General features: G+C 33.0%; 1 protein-coding gene across 5 annotated transcripts in view; it reads left to right on the top strand.

The window, feature by feature from the left end:
- Nucleotides 1-6,405, top strand: part of LOC106458696 — an 11,086-nt gene extending 4,681 nt beyond the window's left edge. The window contains exons 3-5 of one of the 5 annotated variants that reach the window (XM_022384976.1): nucleotides 5,281-5,467; nucleotides 5,504-5,923; nucleotides 5,996-6,404. In XM_022384976.1, coding sequence (XP_022240684.1) covers nucleotides 5,281-5,467; nucleotides 5,504-5,923; nucleotides 5,996-6,207 — 819 coding nt within the window. In that variant the 3' untranslated portion in view covers nucleotides 6,208-6,404. Of the gene's footprint in view, nucleotides 1-5,280; nucleotides 5,924-5,948 lie in introns of all 5 variants that reach the window. The other 4 variants (XM_022384977.1, XM_022384978.1, XM_022384975.1 and 1 more) reach the window with 4 other exon arrangements.
- Nucleotides 6,406-9,943: the final 3,538 nt, after the last annotated feature.

Genomic DNA, 9,943 nt, shown 5'->3' with positions numbered 1-9,943 from the left:
CTAGCTGCCTTCTCTCTGCTAAATTAGGGACGGCTAGCGCAGATAGCTCTCGTGTAGCTTTACGCGAAATTCAAAACAAACAAAGCAAGACACTAAACGATATGTGTATTTCCAGTGCAAACAATACAATGATGTATTCATTTTGAATAATATGTGTTTAATTTATTATCACACAGACTTTAAAATATCTATAAATTTGTCTCAAGAGAGTGTTAAGCTTAACTCTCCATCTACTGTTAACTTCAAGTTATTAAAAATGATAAGCATTATAATACTTTTTTCGCTTTATTTTCCTTCTTACTCTTATGAGTATTATCATTAATTAAGCTCAAAATGTATTTGTCCATTTGGAGCAATTAAAATATTGTTCTTTTTAATACCTTGTAATAATATTTAGTCTAAACATAGAATAAGGACGCTTATTTCTAGTGTTCACGTTTGAGAATGTACAAATTCATTTGTGTACGTGGGTGTAAGTAATTTTTGTGTATGATAGTATTTACGCAAAGGTAGACTTTTGAAAATTACCACTACGAAGTAGTTTCTAGTACCCATGAAATAAAATACTTGAAAATGTATTCCACGTGTTACACTCATATTTACACACGCACTAAACAGAATGCCTACAAACTATACATTTAAAAACAGGATTATTTTCGAAACATGTATACAGGTCGCTTTGTTTTAATTCTCTGTATAATCTGATCGAGAGCAAAATGTGTAATAACAGTTGTTATGGTATGATCACCTTTTGGCGACGCCAGTGGCACAGCGGCATGTCTATGGACTTACAAAGCTAGAAACCGGGTGGGCAGAGCACAGATAGCCCATTGTACATCTTTGTGCTTAACTTCAAATAAACAGACTCCCTTTTGATACAAAGCGGGATTATAATCAGTTGCATTTGTCATAAGATAAAAGTATTAGGTTTATTATACTTTTAAACACTACGTTTTTTATTTAGCCTCTTATGAGTTTTATCGAGAAAAAAAAAGTGTATTATGGTAGTTCAACCACACTAAGCCATTATTATCCATTGCTGACGAACGCATTTCTCCCCATACCAGAGCTCATCAAACCGGTTAGTGTACAACAAAAGTAGCCATTTGGTAGAATAAAGAATGTAGTGCTTAAAAATAATGTAAGCCTAACACTGTTGTCTTATGACAAATATAACTTATTATAATTTGTAATTCTTAATATTTTAAATCAATATTAAAAAATCTTGCCTTGTTTGTATCTAAAATCAATTTTGATTTGTTAAGTATTCCTAACTAACAGTGTCGTGCTTGTCCTAGTGTTTAGCGGATCGGGCTTAGGACCAAAGAGTGTTCAAGACTTGATTTCTCAGAATACTCTCTGCATTTTCAGCCGTGAGGGTGTTATAAAATTAACAGTCCATCCCATTATTCAGATCATGGAGCCGAACAAAGCCCTTGCAGTTGCTAATTGCAAAGCTACACGAATCCTTTCTGTGCTGGCCGTCCCTAATTTGGAAACGATGGCAAGTCTCTTCTTCTTCCTAGACAAACTGGCCCATCGATCGCATCCCATTATGGCAAGAAAAAAAAAAAGGCGCTCCGTGCTTTGGGTACGCTGCAGGAGTGGCGATGTAATTCTACTATTCGGTCTATGAAGAGCACCTCAAGAGTTGCCATTATTATTATTAAATCGTATCATAAGTAAACAAACAAGTTTTTATATTTTCACCCAACTCATTCACACCACTACGAATACAAAATGTAACTTGGCTTTTCTGCTATTCACGATAATAACACTTGAAATTATACACAGTTAATCTTATATAAAATTTCATATAAGCTGACGAACAAAAAATTATCAAATTACAACAAAATTTATGTGTTTTATGTTACGCTAAATCATTGCTATAACAACTGTATAATTGGCTCGCAATTTTTTACAACTATATTCATGGTAGAAAAAATTTACAAAAGCGTGGGTTGAAATATAAAGAAGGCTAGAAAAACGTGGATTGAAATATATAGAATGTTACAAAAACGTGGGTTGAAATATAAAAAAAGTTAGAAAAGCAAGGGTTGAAATATAAAGAAGGTTAGAAAAACGTGAGTTAAAATATAACGAAGGTTGAAAAAACATGAGTTGAAATATAAAGAAAGTTACAAAAGCGTGAGTTAAAATTTAAAGAAGGTTACAAAAGCATGAGCTGAAGTCTAATAAATTATCAGACTCCCGATCTGAACATGCAGCAACGTTGCAAAACAACAAATAATGTTCTTGTAAACCCGTTGCAATTTGTACTGTCGTGACGTCAGTAAAACGTGCGCATGCCATGAATCACGGGAAAAATTATGCAGTCTGTAGGCTACAACACAGCATGGCAATATGAACTTCAAAAGCAAGAACTAAGAATTTTTGTTACTCTTAATTTTGGTTTTATTTACTCCTGAAAAATAACACTTTTGGAGACCCTGCGGAAGTATATCTAATATTTTATAACGTACCTTCCTAGTACAATCTGTTCTTCATGCTCACTACTATTTACCATACAGATGTATTCTGTTTTAAGTAACAAATAACAACAATATGTTAAAAAGTTCTCTGAACGACATTTACGTCACAGTGAGCTGCAAATATTTTTCGATTTCTCAGTCGAATTTTTAGTGGTTAATTATTTAAACTACATCTCAATTAAGTAGAAGTTGTGCACAAGGTTGCTCAACGGTGAGTCTGAGTGCTTGTAACACTAAAAATCAGATTTTGATACCCTTGGTAGGAAGAGCACCAAACAAACAAAAACCAAACAAAGCAGAAATTTGCTTGTTTGTTTTAAAGTTAAGCACAAAGCAACGCAACGGACGATCTGAGCTCTGCCCACTCGGTTTCTAGTATTGTAAGTCCGCAGACATACCGCTGTGCCACTAGGAGGCACATTATATTAAGAAACAAGCAAAATTCAAGTTATCAAGCGTTGAAATTAAAAGTGTTAGTAATACGTATAAAAAGAATGATAGGGAAATATTTTATTAGAACTTATTTATCTATAATATCATAATATTCAAACGAATATATACAAAAATATTAAATTTACTTTAAGCTACATCTATCAGTCAAGAAGGATATACGAGTATTTACAATCTATATAAATAAGAAACTCCCTCTAAATCCTGTGGGGGATTGCTTGGCACTGGAACGTCTTGGTAGGAAGAGTATTGCTGACCTCAAAGAGATCTCGTGTTTCTATTTCTTACCACCTTTGTGCCCTTTTATGAACGTGAACGTACTAGTCGCTACTGGCGCAGAAATCTCCAGGATGCTGACGAGTGCACATATAATCTGTGTACGGTGTGGTTCAACCACGTCGGTTTCCGTTACAAGTCACCGCCGTGCCCGTCTTCACTTGAGTCTCCCAAACAGGGCAAGAAATACCCGAAATATTCTCGTCACTTCAATATTCCCCATCAATTCCTTCAAGGTGACTTAGTACCTTTGGATGGGCACAAGTTAATTAACAAGTATAAAATATGGCGTAACTTAACAAGTCATTAAGCGTCCCTTATGTGATGTCATTTTAGTGTCTACTGACTGACTGACAGACAGCACACTACTGTGTGGTGGCGCGAGTGGTTACAATAGGTGAGCCCTCTAGGTAGCCTTTGGTCCCCTTTCGGAGAAACTAATTTAGATATGTAGCTACATAGGGAGAGTTGATAATATGCTGTATTTACAAACACCATTTAGGTAGAGGCAGGTTTTCATGGTTGTTATTTGTGGTATATAAAATGAACGGTTGGTTATGTAGTAATCTGGACAAGGAACAATACTTATATTTGACACACGTTTATGGCCAAATACAGAAAATACAACGTTTACCTAGAATATGAACAATATAAAGTCCTTTGTAAGAATACAAAACAAAATGTACGTGTGTTATGATGCACCTGTTTTAGTTCAATCTTAGATATAACATTTTTAGTGTAAAGATTGTTATAGGCGTTATGATTAGATATTTAACACAAGAAATTCACCTTTTAGCAGAACGTTTTAGGGCTCAAGTTTGATCTTGTGGTGGAGCTCTGGATTTTAGAACTGATGAACCTGGTTCGATTCAGTGAAATATCACAAAATAATCTCAGCGCTTTAAGCTATGGGTGCATTATAAAAGTGACAGTCAATCTCTTAGCGTGATTGGTTTGGTGCTGCTGACTAGCTGACTTTCCTCTGGATAGTAGTTCACAATTTGGGGCAACAACAAATAGCTCAAGTATCTTTGCCCTAAACATAAAACACAATTACAGAAAATACGATACGCATGTCAGATATTAACCTAAAAATACAATTCTATAGTTGATCTAGCTATTTGATCGTGTTTGACGATCCAGTATTGAAATTCTACACTGAACTATCCAGTGGCTGAGGGCTTGAATTAGAGCCGAATTAGGGGTGGAAAAAAACGCGGTTTGTCTTTGGAACACAAAGCACCCATAACGTGGGCACAGCTTTATAATAAAAAGAAGAACTTAAACTGTTTTGATCAATCATTGTCATTACATTTTGTGCATTTTTTAAAGATATTCATGAAATGCCTTACATCATATTACACTATCTTTCAAATTATACATCAGTAGACCGAAACGTCATTGTTCACATCAAACTTTCTATTATGTAAAACTTGAGAGGAATTACAACTGTTATTGGAAATTTACTGCCAAATTATGTTAATATTTTTTCTTTGTAAAAGTGGTAACAGTTATTTTTGTCAGTCATATTTTAAGTTGCTGTGAATAATCCCCCGTATACATTTGAAATATTCGTCTGAAAATATATTTTTGCCTATATGTGCTTATGTTTGAAATTACTTTAAAATCACATTTGTGTTGTGTTCCTGTATCTATCGTTCCAAGCAAGTTTTAGAAGCTGTTGATAAAGAACACGAAATATCTGTTAGTTAATGGAAAATTGTTTCAGAAAACTGTTACGAGAGTTTATTGCTATATAGAAATTATCACAGTTTTTTTTTCATTTAACTACATAATTGTAAAACAAATTGCGAAATGTCATAATTATAAAAATACTTCAATATATGTTCTTTTTAAATAACATGTTTTAAATTTATTAATTCCTATACTGAGAACGAACAAAAATACTATAAAGTATTTTTATTATTGTTTTTTATAAGCACTATCTAATCAATAAATTCATTTAAGTAATCTTGTATGAAATTATAGGTTATATTGTATTAGAATGTTAGCGTATGACTTAAACAAGCTGATTTTTGTCTTTGGTTTCTTTGGGCTTCAGACACCGTTACTATACTGGACAAAACAATTACATCTTCCTGCAGAGAGTCTTGTCAGGTCACTAGACAATATTGATGGAAAGAGTTTAGCTTGGTTATTGAACAAGATCAGTGGAAGCAATAACGCCAGATCCTTTGATCTTCTGAAAAAAGACAATGTTTTTAGATCTTCAGATGGGACAAGTAGTAACAACGTCATCAGATTACTGGATAACATTAGGGAAGACAATGCTGTCAGGTCATTGGATGACATCAACGGAGAAAATGTCGTTCGATCATTAGATAGCATCAACGGGGACAATATTTTTACATCATTAGATGGATTCAACAGAGACAATGCTGCAAGATCACTAGATAGCATCAATGGAGATAATGTTGTTAGATCTTTAGATGGAATCAATGCAGACAATGTTGTCAGATCACTAGACGGCATCAACGGAGACAATGTTATCAGATCATTAGATAACATCAACGGAGATAATGTTGTTAGATCATTGGATGGAATCAACGAAGACAATTTTATCAGATCACTAGACAGTATCAACGGAGATAATGTTGTTAGATCATTGGATGGAACCAACGGAGACAATGTTATCAGATCATTAGATAACCTCAACGGAGATAATGTTGTTAGATCATTGGATGGTTGTCTCCGTTGATTTGTTATCAGATCGCTAGACAGTATCAACATAGATAATGTTGTTAGATCATTGGATGGAATCAACGGAGACAATGTTATCAGATCGCTAGACGGCATCAACGGAGATAATGTTGTCAGATCACTAAACGGCATCAACGGAGACAATGTTATCAGATCGCTAGACGGCATCAACGGAGATAATGTTGTTAGATCATTAGTTGGAATCAGCAAAGACAGTGTTGTCAGATCAGTAGACGGAATTAAAGAGACAATTTTATTAGATCATTAGATGACATCCACAGAAATTATGTTGTCAAATCACTAAACAGTAAGATCAATAAATACAAACAATGCAGACAAAGTTTTTGAGCGAAGTGTAAGGAAATGAAAATTTGTAAGTTAAACTTTTTCATTGAATTCAAAATTTAATTTATTTTCTTATATCCAATTTAAATTTGGACTTTTTCAAATATCAATTCTCACTAAATGATTGGAAAGTGAGAGAAAGATGAAAATAAACGTAGTTTGTGAAAGAAAAAACACGAAGTCGTCATATTTCATTAAATGACAAATTAAAAGACACCAATCATTTTATTTTAAGCTTGATTGTAATTTTTGTTTTATTGGAAAACCAATATGAGTGCTAAACATTTAATGAAGTTCGTTTAAACTTCACCAAACAATAAATGAATTCACTTCTACATAAAGACAAAGTAACTAATAGCCATTTTTGGTTATGAATTTTTTTTCTTTTGGTATCTGGTATGTATAATTTTTTTAAAAGAAAGAATAATAATTTTTGTACCAATTGTTTTAACTACAACACATATCTTCTGTTTACTTTTGTATACCGATAGAAAAAGATAAGTCTGAAACAAAAGTCAATTATTATTATTTTCTAAGCAAGAACTTCCAAGGAATTTTCCTTCAAAAATTCAAAATTCACTGCCCTTTAGGTCTCACTACTTATCAAACGAACAGAGAAACGTTTAAATAGTTTGTTTTCACTATAGGTAAACTGTAATAAACCATATAAAGTCCAATGATTCGGAATTTCGATTGCATTATGTTGAACATTGTTTCTCAAAGTTTTTTTCGAATCCAGCTGATAATCTGTCAAGGCATCATTGTTCTAATTCAACAATAGGAGAAGAATTATTTTATGCAGGTGGTAACAATAGGAAACCGATTTATTTAGTATGCACAGGGAGCTTTTCTAAAGATTATCCACCTAAAATAACACGCCATTACGTTTTTATTATTCTTAGTCTTCTTTGGTCCACAAGTCAAATAATTGCGTTATACTACATAATATTTTATTTTATCTAAACTTTATTGGCCCTATTCGATACATCATTATTTTTAGTAGTGTGTACTCTGATATCGGTTTAGTGAGCTACCACATGATTTTGAATGAATGTTTATAATAAGATTTTTGAATTTGGACTTTGATGCAGATTAAGTATCGATAAAAATGAATAATAACCGAAATTGTTTGAAAACATATTTTAAAATTACAGTTTTGCGGTCTTTCCAATGATTTTAAAGTATTCTGATATTGGGATTTTCAGTTAAACATATTAATATTTGCTAATTAGAACTAGCAAATACTACACTAAGGATTTTTATTTGAATTTGTCATATTGCATTATATCCTTTCCTAACTGCACGTATCTCCATGAGTGTCTATATTTGTAGAGATTGGCCACCAGGAGCGCTGAATAGAACAATCGCTCATCCAAGATATGCATTTCATACTATATTTTGAATTGATAAAAGACAGGTTTCATTATACTTTGGCAATTTAAAAAGTAGAGCTGGAAAAACGCAATATTTTTGAAGCTTATTCTAGGCATCTCGAATTACATCATTTACATCAGCTAATAGACCTTAGGTGAGAAGCATAATCAGGCCAAATAAGATAAAATATCTGCAATATGCAAGTCTTTTATGCTTTTATGTATACTAATAACATTTATTGTTATGCATTTGTTACGTTGTTAAATTGAATTCTGGTATTGATATTTTCAACCTGAAAAGCACTTTATGTGTGACACATGGGCTAAATGGCCAGGTCAGGACCGAAGGGAGGACAGCTTGTCAATAGCACCCACCGCCTACTCTGGATTGACTGTAACAGTTATAGTATATCAGTAGGTGAAAGTATAAAACATTTTCAATGTCATACCATTTTTGGATCGTGTCTTGGACTTTCTGATAAGCAGCTCAACACGCTGACAACTAGGCCTTACCCGGCATTAGATTAAAATATAAGTAATATGTCGCTTTAATGGGAAATAATTTTCATTTCAAAAGGGAGAAAAAAGGCATGTTTAAAACACTGACAACTGAAATACAAAATACATTTTTAAAACAAGAAATGTAACTTCTTCTTGTGTTTCTTTTTCTTCAGAACTTCAAGTTGGAATTTAAGTTCCTTATCTATACAGATCTAATTAGAGAGAACTATAAAAGTATATATGTAAGTAATTTTATACAAGGCACATAAGCTAGAAAGGGTTGATAGTAAATATTACTGGCTGGTTAATATATATAATCAACTCACTGTTTTAATTAATTTACAGAATTTAGGTGATAGACATGCCATATACACTGTTTTAAATTATGTCATTTTTGACAATTTATGAGAATATCTGGAGAGGATAGAGAGAATATCTACTTCTGTTAACGACCACAACTTATACACAAAAGGATTGAAATATAAGTATTTAAATGTCACCTTTGGACGAATACAGTTACCTTAGTTTAGCGAGTAAATTATTTAAAGATTCAGTCTTTAGCAGAAGAATTCGCATAGAGTTTGAGGACATATTGTTTAGTAAATAGGATGTGAAAAAAATTCACCCTTTACTAAAAAGAAATAATAAGGTTTGAATTTGCCCCGTTTTTTAGAAAGGGTTCTCATAAGGTGACTGAGTTTTGGCTTGTTCGGATATTCGCTCAAAGTTATAGTAGATCTAGCTAACTGTGCTAGCCGTCCGTAATTTTAAACTGATAAAATAGAGGGAAGACAGCTAGTCAATGCCACTAATCGCCTTCTTGAGCTACTATAAGTGAATAGTGAGATTTGACCGTCACTCTTATAACTCACCCAAGTTCGCAAATGCGGAGCGCGATTGTTTTGCAACAACGGGACACGAGTCATAGATCCTCGGATCTGCATTCCGTTACACTAGCAACAGAAGGGTAAAGGTGAATGTAACTTTTTGATTGAAAGCAGGAAAAAGCCGTCTAAAAGGCATGTGGGAAAATAAACAGATCGAGTTAATTTTATAAAATTCGTGTCCTTCGGCGGCTCAGCAGTAAACTTAAGGACCTATAAAATTAGACTTCGAGGGTTTGATTATCGAGATGAAAATGGTGCAGATAGGCTAATGCACAGCTTTATGTTAATATATATATATATATATAAAACAACAACAAAATTTACAGAACCTCAATCTGGGAACTTTATAGTCGAGATAAAAAAAATCTAATAATACGTTGTAATGTTAAAAACAAGTAGTTAAAACTATGTAATGAAAGTTCGAAGAAATAATTTAGTCAACTCTGTAACACCGTGTGTGCACCTCTGTCATCGCTTTGAACTATTCAACTGTACAGATAAACACGCTATGCAGGAAAACAATTGTGGTAAAGTATTACTTAGATCAATTACACTCTTCATAAAACCTGTCAACAACTGTTCTTTTTTTTTGTTGTTAAACAGAATCGGATGGCAATATTTTATTTTATTTTTCTACACCAGGATATCTTCCGCGCTAGGTAGTAATATATTATAAATCTTTAAATAACATCAGTACGAGAGCAACTTTTATTAAGTATTGCGTGTTTTTTATTGGTCTCGAGTTTAAACACAATATATATATATTATATGTGTGTGTACCTTGTTATCTATCTTCATTATAGATACAGCTTACTTAATTATTTATTTGCACATGGTGTAAGTACAATTGACCTAAAAGAGACACGTGCTATAGATTACGTGTATTTTTTTGCATTCA

This window comes from Limulus polyphemus, unplaced genomic scaffold (genome assembly GCF_000517525.1).
Source record: "Limulus polyphemus unplaced genomic scaffold, Limulus_polyphemus-2.1.2 Scaffold502, whole genome shotgun sequence".
NCBI classification, from domain to species: Eukaryota; Metazoa; Arthropoda; class Merostomata; order Xiphosura; family Limulidae; genus Limulus; species Limulus polyphemus.
This window is presented reverse-complemented; position numbering and strand designations above follow the sequence as displayed.